General features: G+C 38.4%; 1 protein-coding gene and 1 long non-coding RNA gene across 5 annotated transcripts in view; one reads left to right on the plus strand and one right to left on the minus strand.

Moving 5' to 3' along the window:
- Window positions 1-991: 991 nt before the first annotated feature.
- LOC133098640 (uncharacterized) lies at window positions 992-27,060 on the plus strand. Its single transcript, XR_009702223.1, has 2 exons — window positions 992-1,150; window positions 26,829-27,060. It is a non-coding gene; the product is annotated as an uncharacterized LOC133098640 (long non-coding RNA).
- The window catches only part of HPS5 (HPS5 biogenesis of lysosomal organelles complex 2 subunit 2), a 45,066-nt gene continuing 21,363 nt past the window's right edge, over window positions 3,506-27,208 (minus strand). For all 4 annotated transcript variants that reach the window (XM_061201514.1, XM_061201515.1, XM_061201516.1 and 1 more), the window contains 11 exons: window positions 26,816-26,939; window positions 25,629-25,778; window positions 24,334-24,411; window positions 23,447-24,027; window positions 19,192-19,312; window positions 18,839-18,994; window positions 17,952-18,071; window positions 16,649-16,762; window positions 15,138-15,244; window positions 5,592-5,862; window positions 3,506-4,166 (listed from right to left, as the gene is read on the minus strand). In XM_061201514.1, coding sequence (XP_061057497.1) covers window positions 4,106-4,166; window positions 5,592-5,862; window positions 15,138-15,244; window positions 16,649-16,762; window positions 17,952-18,071; window positions 18,839-18,994; window positions 19,192-19,312; window positions 23,447-24,027; window positions 24,334-24,411; window positions 25,629-25,778; window positions 26,816-26,939 — 1,883 coding nt within the window. In that variant the 3' untranslated portion in view covers window positions 3,506-4,105. The remainder of the gene's footprint in view (window positions 4,167-5,591; window positions 5,863-15,137; window positions 15,245-16,648; window positions 16,763-17,951; window positions 18,072-18,838; window positions 18,995-19,191; window positions 19,313-23,446; window positions 24,028-24,333; window positions 24,412-25,628; window positions 25,779-26,815; window positions 26,940-27,208) is intronic.

Consider the following 27,208-nt stretch of genomic DNA (forward strand, 5'->3'; position numbering starts at 1 on the left):
TTTGGACCACACCTAAGGATGGGGGCTGGCTGCCAGTGGAGCCAACCATGTGATTAGAGGGTTGGAACTTTCAGTCCCACTCTTGACACTGGCCACTGGCAATTGAACTCAACCTCCAGCCCATCTCTGCTCTCAATGCTGCCGCTGCTTTATCTAGAGCTTCCAGTCGGTGAACATGTGGAGATTGGTCTAGAGTGGCACTGGGAGAGGGCATGGAAGCTCCTTGCCCCTTCCCCATACCTTACCCTTCCAGCCAGCTGTTCCTGAGCCTTTTATAATAAACTGATAATCTAAGTAAGTAAAATGTTTCTCTGAGTTCTGTGACTCACTCTAGCAAATTAATTGAACCCAAGGAGCGGGTCACGGGAACCTCTGATTTATAGCCAGTTGGTCAGAAGTACAGGCATACCTTGGAGATATTGTGGGTTCGGTCCCCAGACCACAGCAATAAAGTGAGTCACATGAATTTTTTGGTTTCCCAGTGCATATAAAAGTTATGTTTACACTATACTATAGTCTATGAAGCGTGCAATAGCATTGTCTTAAAAAACAATGTATATACCTTAATTTAAAACTGCTTTATTGCTAAAAAAAAATGCTAACCATCTTCTGAGCCTTCAGCAAGTTGTAATCTTGTTGCTGGTGGAGGGTCCTGCCTCCATGTTGATGGTAGCTCACTGATCAGCGTGGTGTTTGCTAAAGTTGGGGCAGCTGTGGCAATTTCTTAAAATAAGACAACAATGAAGTTTGGCAGATCACCGACTCTTCCTTCTCTTCCTTTCACCAGGGATTTCTCTGTAGCATGCAATACTGTTTGATAGCATTTTACCCACAGTAGAACTTCTTTCAAAATTAGAGTCATTTTTCTTTCAACCCTGCCACTGCTTTATTAACTAAGTTTATGTAATATTTTAAATCATTTGTTGTCATTTCAACAATCTTCACAGCAATCTTCACCAGGAGTAGATTCCACTTTCTTTGCTCACCCATAAGAAGCAACTCCTCATCCGTTAAAGTTTTACCATGAGATTGCAGCAATTCAGTCATATCTTCAGGCTCCACTTCTAATTCTAGTTCTCTTGCTATTTCCACCACATGTGCAATTACTTCCTCCGCTGAAGTCTTGAACCCCACAAAGTCATCCATGAGGGTGAGTCAACTTCTTCCAAACTTCTATTAATGTTAATATGTTGACCTCTTCCCATGAATCACGAATGTTCTTAATGGCATCTAGAATGGTGAATCCTTTCCAGAAGGTTTCCAATTTACTTTGCCCAAATCATCAGAGGAATCATTATCTATGGTAGCTATAGTCTTACAAAATGTATTTCTTAAAAAATAAGACTTGAAAGTTGAAATTACTCCTTGATCCATGGGCTGCAGAATGAATGTTGTATTAGCAGGCATGTAAACATTAAACTTGATGTACAATTCCATCAGAGCTCTTGGGCAACCAGGTGCATTGTCAGTGAGCGGTAATATTTTGAAAGGAATCTTTTCTTCTGAGTGGTAGGTCTCAGCAGTGAGCTTAAAATATTCATTAAACCATGTTGTAAACACTTGTGCTGTCATCCAGGCTTTGTTGTTCCATTTATAGAGCACAGGCAGAGTAAACTTAGCATAATTCTTAAGGGCCCTAGGATTTTCACCATGGTAGATAAGCATTGGCTTCAACTGAAAGTCACTACTTGCATTAGCCCCTAACAGGAGAGGAAGCCTGTCCTTTGAAGCTCTGAAGCCAGGCATTGACTTCTCCTCTCTAGCTATGAAAAGTACTAGATGGCATCCTTTTCCAATATAAGGCCATTTTGTCTACACTGAAAATCTGTTGTTTAGTGTAGCCACCTTCATTAATGATCTTAGCTAGATCTTCTGGATAACTTGCTGCAGCTTCTACATCAGCACCTGCTGCTTCACTTTTATGACGACTGCTTCTTTCCTTAAACCTCATGAACCAACCTCTGCTAGCTTCAAACTTTTCTTCTGTAGCTTCCTCACCTCTCTCAGCCTTCACAGAATTGAAGAGTTAGGGCCTTGCTCTGGATTAGGCTCTGGCTTACGGGAATGTTGTGACTGGTTTGATCTTCTATCCAGACTACTAAAACTTTCTCCGTATCAGCAATAAGGCTCTTTCACTTTTTTCTCATTCTTGTATTCACTGGAGTAGCACTTTCAATTTCTTTCATGTACTTTTCCTTTACATTCACAATTTGGCTATTTGATGCAAGAGGCCTAGCTTTCAGCCTGTCTCAGCTTTCAACATGCCTTTCTCACTTAGCTTAATCATTTCTAGCTTTTGATTTAAAGTGAGAGATGTGCAACTCTTCCTTTCACTTGAATACTTAAGAGGCCATTATAGGGTTACTAATTGGCTTAATTCCAATATTGCTGTGTATCAGGGAATAGGGAAGCCTGAGGAGAGGGAGAGAGATGGGGAACGGCCAGTTGGAGCAGTCACAACACACATTTCTCGATTAAGTTCACCATCATACATGGGTGCAGTGGTGCCACAAAACAATTACAATAGTAACATCAAAGATCACAGATCACCCTGACAAATAATGAGAGTGAAAAAGATTGAAGTATTGCAAGAATCATGAAAATGTGACAGAGACACAAAGTAAGGAAATGCTGTTGGAAAAATTGTACTGATAGACTTACCGAACACAGGGTTGCCACAAACTTTCAATTTGTTAAAAAAAAAAAAAGAAAGAAAGAAAAAGAAAAAACCAGTATCTGTGAAGCACAATAAAGCAAAGAGGTATGCCTGTACAGTTAACAACATGGACTTTTGACTGGCATCTGAAGTAGGTGCAGTTTTGTGGTTCTGAGCCCCTAACCTGTGAAATTGGATGCTATCTCCAGGGAGATACTTTCAATTGAGTTGAATTGTAGGACACCCAGCTGGTGTTGGAGAATTGCTCGGCATGGGGAGACACCCCACACACACTCTGCCACACACTGGTGACCAAAATTGTTAGGGTTTCCACACTTGCCAAAATGCTAAGAAGCTTTGTGAAGCCTCCCTTCTCTGATCATCTCTTCAACTAATCTGGTTACGTCATATCCAAATGTCACATGGAAGTATGACAGCAATTTGTGTCTATAGTTCTCTGGCTGTGTTATAAATGAAAGAAAGAAGTGAATCATTCAATGTACCCAACACTTTGCTTATTCCACACTGAGTATACACCACACCTTCCTGCAAATTGCTCACTATAAACCTCATGTCTACATTCTACTCAAATAAATTTTTAAATTAGATTTTACATTTATTATTAATATAATATGCTGTGTAAGTATACAGGAGCCTGAAAATGGCAATCTAGTACTTGGCTTAAATAATACAAGCACTTGCTGCAATCTTTATCAGTACTCAGCCTTCCTTTATTATGGCTTTTAAAAAACAAATTTTAAAAGTGCATGATTCCTTTAGGCTGCTGTTTAGGAAAGACTGGAGTAAAACATTTCCAGTAATGAATTAGTTGTATATAGGTTCAGATTAAAAAATGTCAAGCACTGGGAAAAAAATACATTTTAAATTAGCTCAATTTAAATATGGGGCCATTTCATTTAAACCTCTGATTTGAATCTTCAGTGTTTCACTCATTTTATGTGTTAATTCCATTATACCAGATCTTACTTTGGTAATTTCTCAAGTGTCCCAGAGAAGATAAAAAAGGAATTCAATTTCTGTCAATTACATTGTATGTCTTCATGTGACCAGGATGAGAAACTTCTGCTCCCTACATGGCAGTCACGACAGGAGAAGAATTCCCCCAGTCCACCAGCAAGGAATAAATAACACTGTTGTTCAGAATAAGGACTGCATAGCTGGGGATATTCACATTCTGATTCCTTCCAGAGCACTTCATTTCAGCAAACAAGGACTGATTCCTTTCAAAATTCAACTTCAGTTGAAAAACACTGAGGTACAGATAGAGCCACAAATGCAGAGGTTACAGACACGGACAAAAGTGCTCCCAATAAGGTGGCAGGGATCTCAGGTGGGGCCTTTCCTTCAATAACAAATGCATTCAGAAGGTTCCGGAGCACGATTCAGTTTTTCTCAAAATGTCATGACACCCTGCTGAATCTTCTTCTATTAGGCCTGCTGAGACCAGAGAAACCGATCACATTTTTCAAGCATGCTTTGTATCAAGGCTCTGAAATCCCAAAGAAAAGAAACAGGCAAATTTAGCTGTCATTGTTCATTCTTTTCAGAAGGAAGGATTAAAAAAGCTGACTGACTCTGTGCATCAAAAGACACAATCAACAGAGTGAAAAGGCATCCTGTGAATATGGCACCCTGTCCTATACAATAGGAGAAAATATTTGCAAATCACATATCTGAGAGGTTAATATTGAGAATATGTAAAGAACTCATATGACAAAAAACAAATAATGCAATTTAAAAATGGGCAAAAGACTTGAACAGGTATTTCTCCAAAGATGACATTTAAATGGCCAACGAGCATATGAAAAGATGTTCAACATCAATAATCACTAGGGAAATGCAAATAAAAATCACAATGAGATATCACCTCATGCCCATTAGGATAGCTACTATCCAAAAAAACAAAACAAAACAAAACAAAAATCAAAACAAAAAACCCAGAAAATAACTAGGGTTGGTGGGGATGTGCTATAATTGGTGGGAATGTAAAATGGTGCAGGCTCTATGGAAAACAGTATGGAGGTTCCTCAAAAAATTAAAAATAGAAGTACCATCTGATCCAGCAATTCCACACCTGGGTATACACCCAAAAGAACTGAAAGCAGGGTCTCAACGAGATATCTGTATACTCATGTTCATAGCAGCATTACTCACAATAGCCAAGAGGTGGAAGCAACCCAAGTGTCTATCAACAGGTGAGTGGATAAACAAAATGTGGTTACATACATACAATGAAATATTATTCAGCCTTAGAAAGGACGGAAACGCTGACAAATGCTATAACATGGATGAACCTTAAGGACATTATGCTAAGTGAAATAAGCCAGTCACAAAAAGACAAACACTGTATGATCCCACTTACATGAGGTACTTAGAGTAGTCAAAATCAGAGACGGAAAGTAGAATGGTGGTTACCAGGGGTTAGGTGGAGGGGGAAAGGGGGAGTTGTTGTTTAATGGGTATAGAGTTTCAGTTTCATAAGTTGAAAAAGTTCTGGAAACTGACTGCACACTGATATGAATATACTTAACACTACTGAACCAAGCAGTTAAAAATGGTTGGCAGGAAATTTTATGTTATCTGTATTTTACCACAGTTTAAAAAAAAAACACACAAAAAAACCCTGACTGAGACAATTAGGTATGTGGTACCAATAATATTCTTAAAGAATTGAGTACACATCAGATTTGGGTATTCACATTAACCTAAACAGTGTTTTGGTCATGACTGTGAACAGAACATTACTTTAGCCTCTTCCCTTAATCACCTTCATCAACAGAGGAGTCTCTGTCCCCTCATCTATGAATGAGGGGTTGGGACTATGTGATCTCTATAGTCCCGTACACCTCTGAAAATCTGTGCAATTCTACATTCCCCAAGTGCCTGTGGATAGGGCAGGACAGACATACATTACCTCTGCCTTTTCTCGGCAATCCTCAGGATATCACAGGTTCTGGTAAACCTCTCTGACAGCTCAAGGGTCAAACCACATTCCTGTAGCAGTGACCAGGCCCGGTCTGGGCCCATGGACTTAGCTAACAGGAGTGCCACATTCTCCACATTGATAGGGGAAGGCCCATCGCTGAAGTTCCCATTTGGTGACTTCTGGGGGACTGGCTTTGTGCTCTTGTTCTGTACCAGATGTAGGAGAAGCTTCCATTCCTCCACAGTCTCTGGGATCCAACCTACTCAAACACAGAGAAACAATGTGGGCTCTGACCGCTCTTAGCACTCTGCCTGCATACAGGAGAAACCATTCGTGAAAATATTTCATACCAAAACATAAAAATATTAAAGAATATAATCTCATCACCCCCAACACAGAGTTGTTTTCTGAATATTTGTTGAACAAATAGCTCACGAAAAGGAGAAGCCATAAAATTAGCTTCAACATTCCTTCATTTGCTCACGCAGTAAGTAATTACCCAGGGCACACTCCATACTAGGCACTGAATGTGAATGAGGAACAAACAGACATGATGAGCCCTGCACTCCTGTGGAGCTCATGGTCCAGTAAAGGAGACAGAACTTAGACAAACACATAAATAAATCTATGCTTATAAACTGTGTTAAGTGCTTGCTATGAAGGAAAAGATCAAAGAGCCATTAGAGAGATTGGCAGGTTTGGGGTTTTTTTTTTTTTTTGAGGATCAGAGGGCACTATGAGAACTGACAGATAAGCAGAGAGCTGAAAGATGAGCCAAGTTTAGCGAGCATGTGCTTGTGGCCCATATGTGCACAAACGTGCAGGGAAGGTGTCAGGAATGGAGGGTGAAGGAGCCTGCATTTCTGACAAAGGAAACATGGAAAATGACTCGACACAGGAAGGAACTAGGTGAGTTCAAGGAACTCAAAAAAGGCCTACAATGCACAAAGGTGGCAGTGAGGAGTGAGAATGAGATGATAGGGCCAGGCCATAAGGAAACAGCTTAAGAATCTGGATTTTATTTTGAGTCCAATGTAAGGGGTTTCAAGGAGGAGAGCCACATAATCCAATTTTTGTTTAAAAGAACCATTCTGAGAGTCAGCAACGTGGTGGAGTGAAAAGCTACCTCTGTCTCTCCCCTTAATCTACAACCAGTAAAACATCCACAACACAACAAAGGTTCTTGTGTCCGACACACCAAGAAACCAGAGAATTCTCCACATATCTATACAACTAAAGGTGATGGACTGGAACACATAGAAGAGGCAGAACCAAGGGAACAGTGGAGGTGGTGTCTGCAGTCCCAGCCCTCCAGCCCCAGAGAAGCTGACGGTAGCAGGGGAAGCAGTGCACATGACCCCAGACCCCAGCCCCCCACTCGAAGTAGCAAGCCCATGAATCTTACAACACTGGACATGGCAGGGCCACCTGAGCAATCCTAGCTATTGCCCCCACCCCTTCCTCCCCAACAGCAGTGGAACTTGCCACTCAAGGGCTCCTGGACAGGAGGGAAGAGCCCACCATCCTGGTGCACCAGGTGGCAATGCTAGCAACACTGGCAGAAGTAAGGCGACCCTGCAGGTACAGGAAGTGATAATGAAGGCATCGGGCTACACCACAGATGGAGATGGTAGAGGGCACAAAGTGCAGACTGTCAAATATAACCAGAGGCAGCTGAGGTAAGAGAAACCCAAAACTTGTGCTATAGCGCCACCTACTGGAAAACAAAAGAAAGGCCTCTAATTTCTAACCTGTTGGATCATTAGCATCAAGCAGAAAGGTGCTTGCTACTTTAAATGTGTGGCAGAGGAACAACTTCACCAAACACTGTGAAGAACCATAGTAACACTACCACAAAAGGAAAATGACAATTCTCCAGAAACCAAACTTAAAGCCACAGAATACTGTGATCTGATAGAGAATTCAAAATAGCTGTCATGAAGAAAGTCAAGGAACTAAAACTCAGATAGGCAGTTCAATGAACTCAGGAACGAAATTAATGAACAGAGGAATACTTTACAAAAGAGATTAAAACTCTAAAAAAAGAAAAACAAATTCTAGAACTAAAGAATTCAATAAATGAGTTGAAGAATACATTAGAAAGCACTGAAAATAGAGCAGATCACATGGGAGAGAGAATTAGTGAGCTTGAAGATAGAACTCTAGAAATGACACAAGTAGAAGAAAAAAGAAATAAGATTTTAAAAATTAAAAAAATTCTATGAGAACTATCCAACTCCTTAGGAAAGACAACATTAGGGTAATGGGTATCCCAGAAGGAGAAGAAAGGGAGAAGGGAGCAGAGAGTTTATTTAAAGAAGTAATAGCTGAGAGCTTCCCAAATCAGAGAAGGAACTGGATATACAAGTCCATGAAGCTAAGAGAACACCTAATTACCTCAATACAAAAAGACCTTCTTCAAGGGACTTCCCTGCTGGTGCAGTGGTTAAGAATCCGTCTGCCAATGCAAGGGACATGGGTTCGTGCCCTGGTCCAAGAAGATCCCACATGCCGTGGAGCAACAAAGCCTGTGTGCCACAACTACTAGTCCTGCGCTCTAGAGCCCGTGAGCCACAACTACTGAGCCCACGTGCCACAACTACTGAAGCCCACCCACCTAGAGCCCGTGCTCCGCAACAACAGAAGCCACCACAATGAGAAGCCAGAGCACTGCAACGAAGAGTAGCCCCCGCTCACCGCAACTAGAAAAAGCCCACACGCAGCAACGAAGACCCAACGCAGCCAAACATAAATAAATAAATAAATAAATGTATTAAAAAAAGACCTTCTTCAAGACACATTATATTAAACCTGTTAAAAGTCAATGACAAAGAATTAAGGCAGCCAGGGAAAAAAGGAAGGGTAACCTACAAAGGAACCTCCATTAGGCTATTAACAGATTTCTCAGCAGAAACTCTACAGTCCAGAAGAAAGTGGAATGACATTCTCAAAATACTGAAAGATAAAAACCATCACCCAAGAATACTCTATCCAGCAAAGTTATCATTCAGATATGAATGATAAATAAGGACTTTCCCAAACAAAAGTTGAGGGAGTTCATCAACACTAGACCTGCATTACAAGAAATGTTGAAAGGGGCTCTTTACCAGAAACAAACAAACAAAAAAAACAAAGTACACAAATCTTTGAGTAAAGTGATAAGCAGACAGAATCATAAAACTGCAACTCTTTATCAGAATAGGTTTTTTAAACACTTTAACTACAGCATAAAGGTTAAAGGGCAAAGACGAGTAGGAAAAGTAATTATAGCTACTTCAATTTGGTAACAAACTCACAATATAAAAAGGGATAATTTGAGGCAAGAAAAATACAAAAGGGGGAGAGGAAAAGGGTGGAACTTATATAGGTACATAAAGATAAGATGCTCTAAGCAGAAAAGGGACTACTTTATGTATGACATTTTTTTTTTTTTTTTAAAGGCTCAGTAGTTGTGGCGCACAGTAGTTGTGGTGCACAGGCTTAGTTGCTCCACGGCAGGTGGGATCTTCCTGGACCAGGGCTCGAACCCATGTCCCCTGCATTGGCAGGCGGATTCTTAACCACTGCGCCACCAGGGAAGCCCTATGACATGTTTTATACAAACCCCATGGTAACCACAAAAAATAAATCTAGAGCAAAGACACAAAACATTAAAAAAGAGGAAAGTGAGGAAAACATCATAAAAAACCACCAAAGCAAAATGGCAGACAGAAATACAAGGAAAAAAAGAAATAATGAAGATATAGAGCAACCAGAAAACAAAAGATAAAATAGCAGTAGTACCAAATCCTCATCTGTCAATAATCATCCTAAATGTAAATGGATTGAATTCACCAATCAAAAGACACAGAAAGGCTGGGTGGATTAAAAAACAAGAGCCAACTGTATGCCGCCTCCAGGAGACTCATCTCAGAGTTTAAGACAATTATAGGCTCAAAGTAAAGAGATGGAAGATGACACTCCAGGCAAATGGCAGCCAAAAGAAAGTGGGTGTAGCCATACTTACATCAGACAAAATAGACTTCAAGCCAAAAAAGATAACAAGAGACAAAAGTGGATAGTATATAATGATAAAGAGGATAATTCATCATGAAGACATAACGTTATTAATATATATGCACCTAACACAGGAGCACCAAAATATATAAAACAATTATTAACAGACTTAAAAGGAGAAATTGACAGCAACACAATAATAGTAGGGGAATTTAGCAGCCCACTGGCATCAATGGATAGATCATCTGGACAGAAAGTCAACAAGGAAGCAGCAGCCTTAAATGAAACATCAGACTAGATGGATTTGATAGATTTGTACAGAACATTCCATTCAATTGCACCAGAATACACATTCTTCTCAAGTGGACATGGAACTTTCTCAAGGGTAAACCATATGTTGGGACACAGAACAAATCTCAGTGAATTTAAGAAGACTGAAGTCGTACCAAGCATCTTTTCCAATTTCTATGAAACTAGAAATCAACTATAAGAAAGCTGGAAAAATTACAAATATGTGGAAACTGAACAACATGCTACTGAACAACTACCGAGTCAATGAAAATCAAAGAAGATATCAAAAGTTACCCAAAGACAAATGAAAATATGACATACCAGAATCTATGGGATGCAGCAAAAGTGATACTAAAAGGGAAGTTTAAGCAATACACGCCTACCTCAAGAAACAAGAACAATCTAAAATAAACAATCTAACCCTGTACTTAAAGGAACTAGAAAAAGAACAAATGAAGCCCCAAATCAGTAGAAGGCAGGAAATAATTAAGATCAGAGCAGAAATAAATGAAATAAAGACTAAAAAGACAATAGAAACGATCAATAAAACTAAGAGCTGGTTCTTGAAAACATAAACAAAATTGACAAATCTTTAGCTAGATGCACTAATCTTAGAGAAGGCTCTGATAAATAAAATCAGAAATGCAAGAAGACAGATAACAATGGACACCACAGGAATAGAAAGGCTTATAAGAGAATATTATGAACAGCTACATGCCAACAAATTGGACAACCTAGAAGAAATGGACAAATTCTTAGAATCATAAAACCTTCCAAGACTGAATCATGAAGAAATGAAAAATCTAAATAGCCCGATCACTAGTACAGAGATTGAAATAATAATCAAAGCTCCTAAAAAACATGAGTCTAGGACCAGATGCCTTCATAGGTGAATTCTACCAAACATTCAAAAGATTTAATACCTATCCTTTTCAAATTCTTGAAGAGAAAGGAATGCTTTCTAACTCATTTTACAAAGCCAACAACACCCTGATACCAAAACCAGACAAAGACTCAAAAAAAGAAAAAATTACAGGTCAGTATCTCTGATGAACATAGATGCAAAAATTCTCAACAAAATATTAGCAAACCGAATACAATACATAAAAAGAATCATACACCATGATCAAGTGGGATTTATTCCAGGGATGCAAGGATGGTTGTATCCACAAATAAATTCACGTGATACACCACATTAACAAAATGAAGGATAAAAACCATATAATCATCTCAATAGATGCAAAAAAAAAAAAAAAAGCATTTGACAAGATTCAACACCCATTTATGATAAAAAAAACTTTCAATAAAGTGAGTATACAAGGAACATACCTCAACATAATAAGGCCATATATGACAAACTCACAACTAATATCATTCTCAATGGTGAAAAACTGAAAGCTAGCCCTCTAAAATCAGGAACAAGACAAGGATGCCCACTCTTACCACCCTTATTCAACATAGTACCAGAAGTCCCAGCTAGAGCAATCAGGCAAGAAAAAGAAAAGCCATCCTAACTGGAAAGGAAGAAGTGAAACTGTCACTATTTGTGGATGACATGATTTATATATAGAAAACCCTAAAGACTCCACCAAAGAACTATTAGAAATAAACAAAGTTTCAGAGTACAAATCAACATTCAAAAATCTGTTGCGTTTCTATACACTAACAATGAGCTAGCAGAAAAAGAAATTAAGAAAACAATTCCATTTACAATCACAACAAAAAGAATAAAATACCTAGGAACAGATTTAACCGAGGAGGTGAAAGACCCATACACGGAAAACTATAAGACACTGTTGAAAGAAACTGAAGAAGACACAAATAAATGGAAAGATATTTCCTGCTCATGGACTGGAAGAATTAGCATTGTTAAAATATCCATATTGCCAAAGCAATCTATAGATTCAATGCAATCCTTATCAAAATCCCAAAAACATTTTTCACAGAAATAAAACAAAAAATTCTAAAATTTACATGGAACCACAAAAGGCCCCAAATAGCCAAAACAATCCTGAGCAAAGAGAACAAAGCTGGAGGAATCACACGCCCTGATTTAAAACTATATTATAAACCCATAGTAATCAAAACAGCATGGTAGTGGCAGAAAAACAGATACATAGATCAATGGAACAGAACTGAAAGCCCAGAAATAAACCCATACATATACGGACAATTAATATACAACAAAGGAATAAGGAACATCCAATAGAGAAAGGATAGTCTCTTCAATAAATGGTGTTGGGGACACTGGACAGCCTCATGCAAAAAATTGAAAGTAGACCACTACCTCACACCATACACAAAAATCAACTCAAAATGGATTAAAGACTTAAATGTAAGACCCAAAACCATAAACTCCTAGAAGAAAACATAGGCACGACACTCTCTGACATCAGTCCTAGGAATATCTTTCTAGCTAGGTCTCCTCAGGCAAGGGAAACAAAAGCAAAGATAAACAAATAGGACTACATCAAACTAAAAAGCTTCTACACAGCAAAAGAAACCATCCACAAAATGAAAAGATGACCTATTGAATGGGAGAAGATATTTGCAAATAATATATCCAATAAGAGGTTAATAACAAAAAATACATAAACAACTGGATGAAAAAATGGGCAGAGGAGCTGAATAGACATTTTCCCAAAGATGACATACAGATGGCCAAGAAGCACATGAAAAGATATTCCACATCACTAATTATTAGGAAAATGCAAATCAAAACCACATGGGAGGACTTCCCTGGTGGCTCAGTGGTTAAGAATCCACCTGCCAGTGCAGGGGACACGGGTTCAATCCCTGGTCCAGGAAGATCCCACATGCCGCAGAGCAACTAAGCCTGTGAGCCACAGCTACTGAGCCTGCACTCTAGAGCCTGTGAGCCACAACTACTGAAGCCCGTGCACCTAGAGCCCGTGCTCCGCAACAAGAGAAGCCACCAAAATGAGAAGCCCGTGCACTGCAACAAAGAGTAGCCCCTGCTCACCGCAATTAGAGAAAGCCCGCGTGCAGCAACGAAGACCCAACACAGCCAAAAATAAATAAATAAAAAATAATAAATTTATATAAAGAAAACCCACATGAGATATCACCTCACACCTGTCAGAACGGCTATCATCAAAAAGTCTACAAGTAACAAATGTTGGCAAGGATGTGGAGAAAAGGGAACCCCGTGCACTGTTGGTGGGAATGTAAGTTGGTGCAGCCACAGTGGAAAACAGCATGGAGGTTCCTCAAAAAACTGAAAATAGAACTACCATATGATCCAGCAATCCCACTTCTGAGTATTTATCCAAAGAATATGAAAACACTAACTGGAAAAGACATATGCACCCCTATGTTCACTGCAACATTATTTATAATAGCCAAGATATGGAAGTAACCTAAGTGCCCATCGAGATGAATGGATAAAGAAGATGTGATACACACACACACACACACACACACACACATGTAATGGAATACTTCTCAGCCATAAAAAAAAAGAAGAAATCTTGCCATTTGTAACAACATGGATGGACCTTGGGCATATTATGCCAAGTGAAGTAAGTCAGACAGAGAAAGACAAACACCATATGATCTCACTCATTTGTGGAATACAAAAACAAACAAAAACAAAATAAATGAACAAACCAAACAAAAACAAACATGTAGATGCAAAGAACAAAGTAGTGGTTACCAGAGGGGATTAAGCGGGGGCAGGGTGAAATGGGTAAAAGGGAACAAACACGGTGACAGATGGAAACTAAATTTTTAGTGGTGAGTACACTGCAGGGTATACAAAGGTGGAAGTATAATGTTGTACACATAAAACTTATATAATGTTATAAACCAATGTTATCTCAATAAAAAGTTTTTTAATTAAAAAAAAAAGAACCATTCTGGCTGCTGTAAGGAAAATCAGTTAAAGATGGGCAAGAATGGAAACCAGAAGGCCAATTATAAAGTTATTGCAGTAACCAGGCAAGTAGCTGGGATCAGAATGACCGTGGTGGAGCCAAAGAAAGTAGATAGATATGAGATATACATTTGGCAGCAAAATCAACATTCTTTGAAGTGAAATATAAGTTAGGAGAGAAAAATGTCAAGAAAAAACTCCCATTTAATATACCAAGGGTAAGAATAGCTATTATTATTATATTCACAAAATATTAAGAGTACTTTTATCTGGGTGGGAAGAATTTTAGGTGATATTTTCTTCATTCTTCCTAGATTTTCCATTTTTTTCTATAACAAACATCATGTTGTAACTTTAAAAGCATAAACCATTTATATCTTAACTTTCCTGGTTATTTTTCCAAAGTGAACACATCTATAGTTCTAAAAAACCATGTGACTCTCTTGTTTCATTTTTGAAACAAAGATGATTCAGTTATTATTGCTGTAACTGTGACACCTGAGGCTATCTCTTTGCCAGTCATCTGGTTTCTTTGCTCGGTTGTAACTTTTCTTCTTCTACAGCAACAGGGCTGAAAAAGGCTGTAGGTCACACTGCTAGATGAAGGATCCTGATGTCATGTTGCTGGCATCTCTGCACTGAGATGAATAAAGCAACACTACAAAACAGACCAAGACCACCTCTCTGAGTGCAGGATGAACTCTCAGACTTCAGAAATCAGTGTGTCAAAGTCCTGGCCTCCTGACTGCCATTTTATCTGTATTGAATTGACGAAAATTAAAAAAAAACAAACAAAAACCCTAAATACCTGTAAAGGCTTAGGAAAATCTGACTGCTACTCTACTCTAAGTTCATCTTAATGATCTCTAACTTTGGGCTGTGTGAAATGGCAACACGATGCAGACCAAAAAACCTGAGTACAAGCTTTAGAGATGGTCAGACCTGGTCTGAACACCAGCTCCAGCATTAACTAGTTGTATGACTGTGGGGAAACTAACTATCCTTTTTCTGGGCCTCAATCATAACTTTTGTAAAATCGAAATAATAGTAACTATCCCACAGGTTTAATATCTCATTTAAACAGCATATGGAAAAGCATCAGGTATCAATATAATGCCTCACACGGTAGGCACTCATGAAACAGAAAAGTTGCCTGTAGTTTATTTCTAGTTTTGATTTCATGGTATACCAAGTAGTACAGATCAAAAAAAAAAAAAAAAACTCCAAAAATGTGACAGCTAGCTAGAATAACATAAATGATCATTGAAATATTTATCAAATTTCTTTATTGAATAGTCTGTAGTGACTTCTAAAATACTCTAACCAAGAATAACCCATTAGGATTTACATACCATTGTCCCCTTCCATCAGGCTCATATCATTCAGATACACAATATTCGTGAAGGCCTCTCTTCTTCTCCCCAGCTCCAAACAGAGAATAAGATATCCAGGCCAGAAACTTTAAAGAGACCAAAGTTGGAGAGAGGAATAAAAGGCAGTGAATTTATCTGGAGCAGTGCAGTCCAATACTGTAGATATTAGCCACGTGTGACTATTTACATTTAAATTAAATAAAATTTAAAAGTCAGTTCTTCAGTTGACCAATACATATTTCAAGTACTTAATGGCCACATGTGACTAGTGGCTACCATACTGGACAGCGCGATAGAATATTTCCACTGCCTCAGAAAATTCTATTAGACAGCCCTGATCTAGAGCATTTAAGAAAAAAAATAAATAAAGCTAGTGATAAATACCGACATTTGAGGCCAAGCCCCAATTATGAGACATTTAAGCTTATACACTTCATAAACTTTAAGGTTCAATAACAAACTAGCATGTTTCTTCCCCAAGTATGCAAACTTTGGAAGTTCTCTTTGACTCTTCCCCTTCCTTCATTTGCTATACCCAGGTCCCACTGCATTTTCCTTTGAAATGTGCCATTAGATGTGCTCCTTCTGCTGACCTAGAATCAATTTGGTCATACCTGAATTACTGCACCAGCTTCCTAGCTGGCCTTCCTTTCTCGTCTCCAATCTTTCTCATGTATGAAACCAGAAATGATCTCCAGAAACCTCCATTTTATCATGTCATTTTTGTACCAAAAAGGCTAAAAGGATCTCTGCTGATAACTCAATTCTTCTAACCACCTTATAAGGTCCTATATGATCTCATGACCCACCACCTGGCCAGTCTCATCCCTCATTATCAGTGAACAAATATGTACCAAGTGCCTACCACTTTATGAATTATGCATCATGAGGGAAAAGAAAGACACATGTCCCTGTCTCCAAAAGACTGTAATCCAGGTAAAGCCATAAGATAACATCTTCAGGCCATGAATAACTGACGAATATGTGGTACAGATAAAAAGCAATGTCAGTTTTTCATGGCCTTGCTCTTGCTGTTTCTCTCACCTGACTTGCCCTCTTCCTGGCTCCTGTTTGAATACAAATCCTACCCAGCCTTAGGGCTTACCTCAGTCTCACCTCCTCCCTGAGTCCTTCACCAGCCATTCTACCGAGCCCATTCTGATCTCTCCCTTCTCCGAAACTATATCAATTATAACTTGTATCACACAGCCTGGTGCTTAATTAAATAAACCTGAGAACTGGGGCTAACAACTAAGCAAAAGAGGGAGAGAGGAATGAGCAAGGACCAGTCTCTTCCACACACAAAATAAAATACCTCAAAATTTAAGACAAAAAAAGATGTTTATTATCACTTAAAACAAAAAGCCACCTTTATGTAGCAAAAAAAAATCCCAAATGACAAAGCATATCCATTCAGGCCCCTAACTACAAAGTTACTAACTAAAATGATTCTAATCTTAACTTCAGCTTCTAGGAAAATTCTCACTTACCCATGAGACCTACAGATGTCAGTCACTTTCTCTTTTGTTGTAAAATCTGCAGGAAGTTTAATTAGATGAAGGATTAGCTGACTGTAACCCCAGGAAAACAAGTGGGAATGAGGCCTGAAAAATGAAAAAAATATCAGTAAACTAGACAGGAAATAAACTCTACAAAAATGCTTATTTGTCAGCTGATAGGTAAGAACAGAGTTTAATTATATTTTTTTCCATTATTATATTTTTCAAACATTTCTACTTGGCCCTTGAAAAATTAAAACAGCTATTTTTCCAATGACAAATACCTGTTTATTTTTTTTAATTATATATTTTAGTAATCAAAAGCAAAAGAAAGAAGCTCATAATTCCATCACTCACAGATAGCCATTTTATATCCTTCCAGACCTTTTTCCCTAGGCATGTAAGATAGGCATTTTGGGAGCTTTTAAAAAGTTTCTCCTGGAGGAAAACACAAGGAATATTTCTGATAGATTACAAGTAACAGTGTGTATTTTTTATGAATTCTGTTTTTTTAAAAATCCTAATCAGGGACTTCCCCAGTGGCACAAAGGTTAAGAATCTGCCTGCCAATGCAGGGGACACGGGTTCGATCCCTGGTCCGGGAAGATCCCACATGCCGCGGAGCAACTAAGCCTGTGCTCCACAACTACTGAGCTTGCAAATCTAGAGCCCGTGAGCCACAACTACTGAGCCCGTGTGCCACAACTACTGAAGCCCACACGCCTAGAGCCCATGCTCCTCAACAAGAGAAGCCACCGCTCACCACAACTAGAGAAAGCCCGTGCGCAGCAACGAAGACCCAATGCAGCCAAAAAATAAATAAATAAATAAAGTTAAAAATGTACTAGAAAAGCTTTAAAAAAAAAAAGAGTCAAAGTTAAAAAAAAATCCTAAATCAGGTTACATCTAAAAATCCCTTGGCAAATTTCTAGGAAGAAAACACACACACACACACAATTTTCTCACAATTTTCTTCTAACATAGTTTTAATCATCAAGGTCTCTTAATGTTGGTCCATGAAAGAGTTTCAATAGCCCAGTTTAATTCTCTGCAATCATGTGCAAAATTTTGCATGAATGTGCATTTTTCTGAGAGGAATCATCAGATTCTTAGAGGGTCTGTGATACAAAAAATGTTCAGAACCACTAAGCAGTACACTCAATCTGATTACTACCATGACTTGGGTCAGTCGCTTCCACAGCTGTTCCTGAAGTAAGCCCAGAATGCTATATGTGAATAAACTGGTTCCATTCCAAAGGAGCAGCAGAGCTTAGAAACAGGACTCCTTCTATACCTGGGGTCTCCTTCATCGTCCATAGTGCTGGTGCTTGGGGGAGCATCATGGGACACTGCCAACAGCAGCCAATCCAATCTTAAAGACTCTGGTTGTAGGAGGGACTCAAGGAAGAATGGCCTAAGAGAAAGTTGGGGAAAAAATCACCAATATTCATGCTGAGAAAGGAAAGATAAAATGTGCAGATGTGAAGAAAATGTTATTAAGGGATCAAGACAGTGGATGAAATAACTTGAAAACTCTTCTGCTACAAAATGTATAGAAATGCTGGTGAAAATCTAATAGCCTTTTAACTGAACAGTTGAGCTTCAAGATAATAAGGAAAATACCAAAGGGCCAAAAAAAAAGGAGAAATAAATACCAGTATAGCAAATGTGAACCAATCAGAAGAAACAGATGGGGGAAATTGCCATTCTCAATAACCAAAGGACATGTGTGTTTACTGCCATGTGGAGATAGGAAGTGAGGCCTCAGCCCAAAGAAGTTAAGAGCTGGAACTGAGATCCACCCACAAAAAGCTGGGATATATCACCAACAAAAAGGTGGCAGAAAATCCACTCACTGGCAGAGACAACAAGGAAGCTTATCTGTCTTAGCCTAGGCCTTGAAGCGGAGTTTAATTTTACACTGTTGATCTGAGAATCTCTGAGAGGGAGAGAGGGAGGAAAGAGAAGTGTGGGTTATGCGCACATTAGTGGCGTGTGCTGTGAACTGTGAAAGAATGGAACATAACTGCCAAAATCCTCCTCTTCCATAGCAGATGCCTCAATCCTGTGGCAGTTAATAGTAAAAATGTTCCAACTGCTTATACTAGAGAAACAGTGCCCTATCAAATGAGAGTCCAAAAAAAAAAAAAAATGGAGGGTCCGCAAATATTCTCTCCTCACCGTTGATCTTCAGGCCTTGATTTTACCAGACTGTCTAAATAAGCCAAAAACTGAGCAGGATGATGATGACAAAGTTGCATGACATCTGAAGGCAAAATGGATGGATAAAACCTGATTAAGGATCGAAGGGCAGATTCTCCAAATTTCTCATACAATCTGCATTTAAAAACAAAACATGTTAGTCTTCAACTTCAGTAAGATAACTTGGTTACATTATCTACGTATTTATTAGAAATGAAAATAAATATACTAACAAGAAGCTGCTCAACATGTAACAGAGTAAAACTTTACAGACTGAGACGAAGAAAATGTCTGTGCTTTAGTTCACATGAACAACATATAGGACCACTCACCGGGTAGCATAAGCAATCAGCAAAGGACTGTCAAAAGGGACCAAGTCATCCAATAACTTTAATCTTGTTGGAAGGTCTCCTTCTTCCATCTTTATATATGTAGGATTGGAACTTGCCATTTCTAAAAGACAAAGCACACCCCTTTCCCTTCATCTCATAGCGGTAAATATTTTATTCATGAACACATTAATCAACAATCATTAGTCATGCACCTACTGTGTGCAAGTCCCAACATTTGTAAAGCATCATAGGAGAGACAAAAACAGAACAAGAGACAACCTCTGCTTTTAAGGACTTTAAAATCAAATTGGGTAATCAAGACAGTATGGCACTGGCACAAAAACAGAAATACAGATCAATGGAACAGGATAGAAAGCCCAGAGATAAACCCACGCACATATGGTCACCTTACCTTTGATAAAGGAGGCAAGAATACACAGTGGAGAAAAGACAGCCTCTTCAATAAGTGGTGCTGGGAAAACTGGACAGGTACATGTAAAAGTATGAAATTAGAACACTCCCTAACACCATACACAAAAATAAACTCAAAATGGATTAAAGACCTAAATGTAAGGCCAGACACTATCAAACTCTTAGAGGAAAACATAGGCAGAACACTCTATGACATAAATCACAGCAAGATCCTTTTTGACCCACCTCCTAGAGAAATGGAAATAAAAACAAAAATAAACAAATGGGACCTAATGAAACTTCAAAGCTTTTGCACAGCAAAGGAAACCATAAACAAGACCAAAAGACAACCCTCAGAATGGGAGAAAATATTTGCAAATGAAGCAACTGACAAAGGATTAATCTCCAAGATTTACAAGCAGCTCATGCAGCTCAATATCAAAAAAACAAACAACCCAATCCAAAAATCGGCAGAAGACTGAAATAGACATTTCTCCAAAGAAGATATACAGATTGCCAACAAACACATGAAAGAATGCTCAACATCATTAATCATTAGAGAAATGCAAATCAAAACTACAATGAGATATCATCTCACACCGGTCAGAATGGCCATCATCAAAAAATCTACAAACAATAAATGCCGGAGAGGGTGTGGAGAAAAGGGAATCCTCTTGCACTGTTGGTGGGAATGTAAATTGATACAGCCACTATGGAGAACAGTACAGAGGTTCCTTAAAAAACTAAAAATAGAACTACCATATGACCCAGCAATCCCACTACTGGGCATATACCCTGAGAAAACCATAATTCAAAAAGAGTCATGTACCAAAATGTTCATTGCAGCTCTATTTACAATAGCCAGGACATGGAAGCAACCTAAATGTCCATCAACAGATGAATGGATAAAGAAGATGTGGCACATATATACAATGGAATATTACTCAGCCATAAAAAGAAACGAAATTGAGTTATTTGTAGTGAGGTGGATGGACCTAGAGTCTGTCATACAGAGTGAAGTAAGTCAGAAAGAGAAAAACAAATACCGTACGCTAACACATATATATGGAATCTAAGGGGGAAAAAAAAAAAGGTCATGAAGAACCTAGGGGCAAGATGGGAATAAAGACACAGACCTACTAGAGAATGGACTTGAGGATATGGGGAGGGGGAAGGGTAAGCTGTGACAAAGTGAGAGAGTGGCATGGACATATATACACTACCAAACGTAAAATAGATAGCTAGTGGGAAGCAGCCGCATAGCACAGGGAGATCAGCTCGATGCTTTGTGACCACCTAGACGGGTGGGATAGGGAGAGTGGGAGGGAGGGAGGGAGACGCAAGAGGGAAGAGATATGGGAACATATGCATATGTATAACTGATTCACTTTGTTATAAAGCAGAAACTAACACACCATTGTAAAGCAATTATACTCCAATAAAGATGTTAAAAAAAAAAAATCAAATTGGGAGGCAAAGCATATTGGAAGTTTTAAACAAGATAAAGGAACAGATAACCAATACGTGACTATTACCATTGAAAGTGTCCCCTTTATATATGTAATATACGTATTACATACATAAGCTATTATATATAAGCTATTATAATATGCAAGCTAATATATATATAAGCTATATTTCTACCATCAATGCCAAATTCTTCAGTTTTTTTCTAGAACTGGTATCCCTAATCCATCTTTTGGGAAAAAATTAGTTAATTAAATTTAATTAAATTAACTTAAAAATATTTGACCTATTTTTTAAAAACATCAGTTATAACAAATCTTCCTCCAAAGGAAGATCTGACTTTGGGGAATAGCCAAGTCATTTAAAGCCAAGTGTGTAAATAAAGTGAGTGAAGATCTAGTTAAAACTACTTGTAGTTAAAAAATATATATGCTTACGTATATATGAATCGAAAGTAAAATGAGTTTTTTCAAGAAGTTTTCAACTAGGTCTGAAGATAAATCCCAAAGAACAGTTCCAAAGCTGTTTTCATGATTACAACATCATTAGAAGAGTGGAACCTGTTCAACAGACCATTTCTAAAGAGCCAAACCTTCAATTTCCGATATATTTGTTTAAAAAAATATATCAATTTTTCCCAGTTTCATTATTTCCAATTTGATTGGGTCAGACAGTAAGTATTTAAAGGGATTCAGAGGAGAAGGCCATCATTTAGAGCATATGAAGTGAGGGAAAGCTTTATGATTGGGTGGACGCTAAGCCAAACTTATCCCCTTAAATTTAATTTGGAAGCAGCTGCATCATCTCAAACACCCACCACACTTGCTCCAGCCAGCTCCGGCAATAAGTTAACCACTCAGGTTGATGAAGTGGTTATTTTTTTTGCTATTTTCCTGTAACCAAGGTTGGGTATAATCACATAATAGAGACAGATATAGCAAACTTCCAGTAAGTAATATCAAACATTTGAACTTATTTGAAAAGAAATAACGTTTCTTACTTCAACATAAAAGACAGTCTACCTCAATTCAGAAAAAGAAGCTGAAATCATTTCTTATGGTTTTAACTGCTAAATGTGAACTGAAGCAGAACTGTAACCACAGATCCTTGTTTCTAGAAACCTCAATGATCTTTAAGGCAGATAATATAAAAATGTATCTCTATTTGTGACTACTCACTTTTGGTAATGAATGAAAAGTTTGCTTAAAGTCTACATCAATTACTGGAAACATGACATCTGTTATTCAGAGTTTTGAGTTAAGAAAATCCACCTGTTCAAAAACATGGGACTATGTAGTAGAAAGGGCAGGCATGGCCTCTAGGGTATAAAAGCTGGTTTCTACATGAGGATGACCAACAGTGTGACCTTCAGTCAAGTGTGAAGTAGAGGCTGCTGACTGCCCACCAAAATCTCTGAGGCAGACATGCAAGCTCTTGACCCATGTCCATCCTCTTCCTTCTAGACACCTGGAGAGGTCATTTCCCAGACTCCTTTGCAGTTAGGTGGGGCCATGAGATAGAATTCTCACCAACAGAAGAGATGTAAGCCACTACCAGGCCACACCTCCCTGTAAGAGCCTGTTTGCCTCTTCCACATGCTTCCCCCTGGACATAGCAACCCAATCTTAATCATCAGCCCTAAGGGAGGATAGAGATCAAAAAAATGGAAGGAACTTGGAACCCTGAGTTACCACATGCAAGACAGCTGCCCACTGACCTGGAACATCTGTCCTGGGCTGATATATGAGCAAGAAATAAACTACCATATCTGAGTTATTATATTGTATCTGAGTTATTATGAGATATTATAGCAGTTTAGCCTACTCAACTATTATAATCTCTCTGTGCCTCAGTTTCCTTACCTATTAAACAGAATAACACCATCTACTCCAAAGTGTTGTAAGGATGAAATGAAAGAATGCTGGCAAAGTGTTTAGCATATTATCTGGCACTTGGTGAGTACTCAATAAATGGTATATATTATCTCTATATTAGTAAGTTACATGAGGGATTTTCTGGTTTTCATATATCTGCATTTATAGAATTTTACTTAAACCCAACTTCTCCAACATTGCTGTATCATTTTCTGAATATGACTGTGAGAGAAATAAAACTTCTTATAATAGTTGCAAGAACTATTACAAATTAAATTGAGTTGTAAATCAACTATACTTCAATTAAAAAAAAAAAAGTGAGCAATCTCAACAGAAAAAAAAAACAAAAAACAAAAAACTAAATTGAGTGGAAAATTGAATGGATGGTTGACCAGAACAGAGGTGATTTTCTACTTAAATCTTCTTCTTTAAACTCAAAAATGCCAAGATGCTACTGTCCTTTATATAAACTTCTATCTTTGGTAAGGCAATCTGATTATTACCTTTCAGTCCTTCAATAAAAGTATCCCAAACACAAGGACTGTTAGTATAACTCAGCTTGATGCTCTCCTTTGCTCTTTTCAAGTCCAGAAGAAAAAAGTACTTCTTTAGGAACTGACAAGCCAGAATTTCAGGAGAGCACTGTTGCAAAGTGTGGTCTACATGTCTACTTGCACTTTGGATCTCAGAATTCAGTACATTCAGTTCCAAACACAACGTTGTCATTTCAGCCAGGTCCTTCTGAAGACTGTCTGCTATACTGCATGGAGAACATACTTGAAAAATGTCATCATCCAGGGACTCCCTCAGACTATTTACAGATTCACATGCTGCTTGATCAACAGTTTCTTCATTGCCTGAAGAGTCCCTTCTTTCTTTTTCATCTTCTTCGTCTAATATTCCCTTTTTGGACTCATCAAGCAATAGCATACCCTGGTTTGATTCCATGGATGAGTTGCCAGTATCTGAAATGCCTGAAAAGTCCTTCATGGCAAATGTTTTTTCTAACTGTGAAAGCCACTCCTGTAAAACCATTCTCAGAGACTGTGGTTCAAACAATACCAGTGGGTCCTGTAGCTTGGTCCTATATAAGACAGACAAGTATGAAATTTATGTTTTATGTGGTTTTTCAAAAACAAACTGTTTCATGCTAAATAAGCCTAACAGATACAACATTACTTATCCAGAATAAATGTTACTTTTCAACTCTTTAAATAACAATTATCTCAGTAGCAAGACAACAACACAGAGAACATTACCTTTGTGTTAATTCATGAATTTCAATTCCAAATGAAACTGCCTCTGCCCCACACTGTCTCAGGACCACTACTAATGATCTCAAAAAGTCATTCCCACTCACTATAAAACTTTCTCACCCATAAATACTCACATTGCTTCTGCTGTTGCCATTTTGAGCTCTTGAAACTTGTCCTCTTCTGGAGGTTGACTAGTTACTTCTTCTTTTCCCCTAGAAAAGTGTGAGAAGAGTTAAAGGGGATTAGAACCTCCTTGGGCAAATATTTCTAAGTGCTCACTAAGTGGTAGGTATTGTACTTAATGATACATGAAACAAACAGATGAGTATAAAAAATGGTCCATGGCTTCAAGATGAGTAAGTTCAAGTCAGAGTAAGCCCTAGTCAGAAAGAAAGGCAAGAGAACAACTGTAATGTAAAAGAGAATAGAATGAATGCTAAAGAGCAGCACAAGCACTGTGACCTGAGAGCACAGAAACAGGAATCATTATTCTGACCAGGCAATCAAGAGAAGCTTTCCTGAGGGGGTGTATTTGCGTTAGGAAAAATGGGCGGAAAATACTGCAGGTGGGAGAAACAGCAGGAAGAAAGTAGTGAGGTGTACACACCCACTTCTCTGACAGGACTGGAATTTAGAGTGCTTAGAAAGATGTGGTTGGAAATGAAGCTGGAAAGGTGGGCTAACGTCAGACTGAGGGCTGCCTTAAATGTCACAGCACTATCTACACTTTTTTCCTGATATACATAGGGATTCATAACTAAGTTACTCTAAGGGTAACACACCTCTTTTCTCATCGGAATGTCCAGTCAGTATACACTGGCCCTGTGGGTCTATCTCAATTCCTGGGTGAGTGCTGAGCTTGCCTGCCTCCAATGCCCAGATCCCCTGAATTATGAGAAAAGGCAGAGACCAGATGGACAAGATACTTCACACTGTGCCAGACCAAGGGCTCTGCTACAACTCCACTACATAAGGACTATGCCACCAGCATATCATAGGAAGGCACGTGACGACATTAATGCCAATGCTCTCCTCTTACAGGCCAGAGGGCATGAGTCACCAACCTCACATGCTAGTCAGAAGCAGAATCAGAACAAGGCCTATATCCTTGGTTATCCTACTCTTACTCTAATACTCCTTCTCTAACATCGCAGAAGTTTGAAGAGATTTGGAGGTGAGGGAAGTTGTTCAGGAGAAAGATGGAAGAAGAGGTGCTAAATTAAAATTCTGTCTCAACAGACTTGCTATGGGTTGATGTAATTTTCCAACACCTACTCTGTGGTATTCACAGTTTTTATAAGCTATGCAAATAATCTACAATGAACAGAGTCATACATGTGTCTTCTTCAAGAGGACATGGTTTATGGCTCTCTTCAAACCGACAATTGTGTCCTCTAGAATTTACACAGATTTCTCAGCAACGGCTTACTCAGTGTCTTCCTCCTTTGGGCAAGTGACTGGACCCACATCCTCTTCACATGACTGCTCATCACCCCTGGGTTCTGTTTTCACTTTCAGATCAGGGCTCGTATGAAGGGTGCCAATCTTCTCAGTAGTTTTACGCACAAAGCTAGAAACACTGGAAGTCAAATACCAATAAACTGATATGAAAAAAATCTCATTACTGCCAAGAATGAAAATTTCAGTATCTGAGTTCTCTATGTTCCTGTCAGTCCCTGAAGGCAACTTGGACTTAGCAAGTCTTTCTTTACTTGCTATAAAGAAAGACTCTTTATAGCAACGTCCCTAATCAATTACATATTTCACATAAGGCCCATGTAAAATTTATAATAAGGATTCACTTCATTTACTAAACTACTCTGATTCAATCCTAAAGAAAAGGTCTTTAATTGCAGCTGTGCCTGCAATGTTTCTGTCTACTTAGGCAAAGAAAGCCATGTGAAAACCTGCCCCATCCTAGCCAAAGAATTTCTTCAGGAAACTCAGCTGCTGATTTGTCACAATACATCCTTTGAAAAAGCAAAATTTGTATCCAGTAAAACTCCCATTAGCAGTGAAGGAGCTGCAGAACGTCTTCTCTTTCAAACCCAAATGTCTTTTTTTTTTTTTTTTTTTTACAGAAATCATTAGTTTATTCATAATACAGGGACTCAATGACACATTGTATAATTATTAAGTTATAATTATGAAGACTTCATCCTATTATGGTAAAACGTTTAAGTGGAAAAACTTGGACATAAATTCATGTAAGTCAATTCTGGGCCCATGGAGTAGCTAGAAAGGCTTCTGAAGAGTCTTCAATTCTGAGCCCAAACTGAGAAATGATTAAGTTAAGAAATGACTAATGATATATGGAAATTGTTCCTATCAGGGATGAGGAAAAAACATTTTTAAACTTTTGCTCAGCCTGAGGGGGAAAAAAAACACATTTGTAACAACTCAAATATCCAGGTACTCAAACAAAGAGGGAAGATAAATTCCCCAAGATTGAAATGAGAAGTAAACGGCTTCGTATAACAGGTTATATGAGGAATAATCTAGAGACTTTCTTTTTCCTCATTTAAAATGTCTTTCCATTCTCAGCGCAAAAGTGCCTAACATGACAACTGAAGTAAAACCAGAAGTGGGATTAAATGACAAGACTAATGAGTTTACCTTTCCTTGACAGCCTGAAGAGACACAAGAGGAGATGGAGAACGAAATGACAGTGGAATGCCGAAGGGGAGAAAAGTTTCGTTCTTATCTGTCTCAAACATCACTGAAGCATGTGAAACATTGTCTGATGAATGGAATTGGGGAGAAAAAACAAAATCTAATCACATGAAGAATTTTTTAATCTTTAAAGAAATTCTGAAATGAATAAAGCAAAGGAAATGAAGGATTCAATACCAAAATCACAACTGACCCAAACACAAACGAGTGGAACACAGGTTTACAAGATGCACGGGATGGTCCACATATAAAACACTTGGACAGGTACCTTCATTTTTCCTACTAACCCTGAATCCGCATAAGATGGAAAGGAAGCTTAGAGTCTCTATTAATCTC

This window comes from Eubalaena glacialis, chromosome 10, assembly GCF_028564815.1.
Source record: "Eubalaena glacialis isolate mEubGla1 chromosome 10, mEubGla1.1.hap2.+ XY, whole genome shotgun sequence".
In the NCBI taxonomy this organism is placed as follows: Eukaryota; Metazoa; Chordata; class Mammalia; order Artiodactyla; family Balaenidae; genus Eubalaena; species Eubalaena glacialis.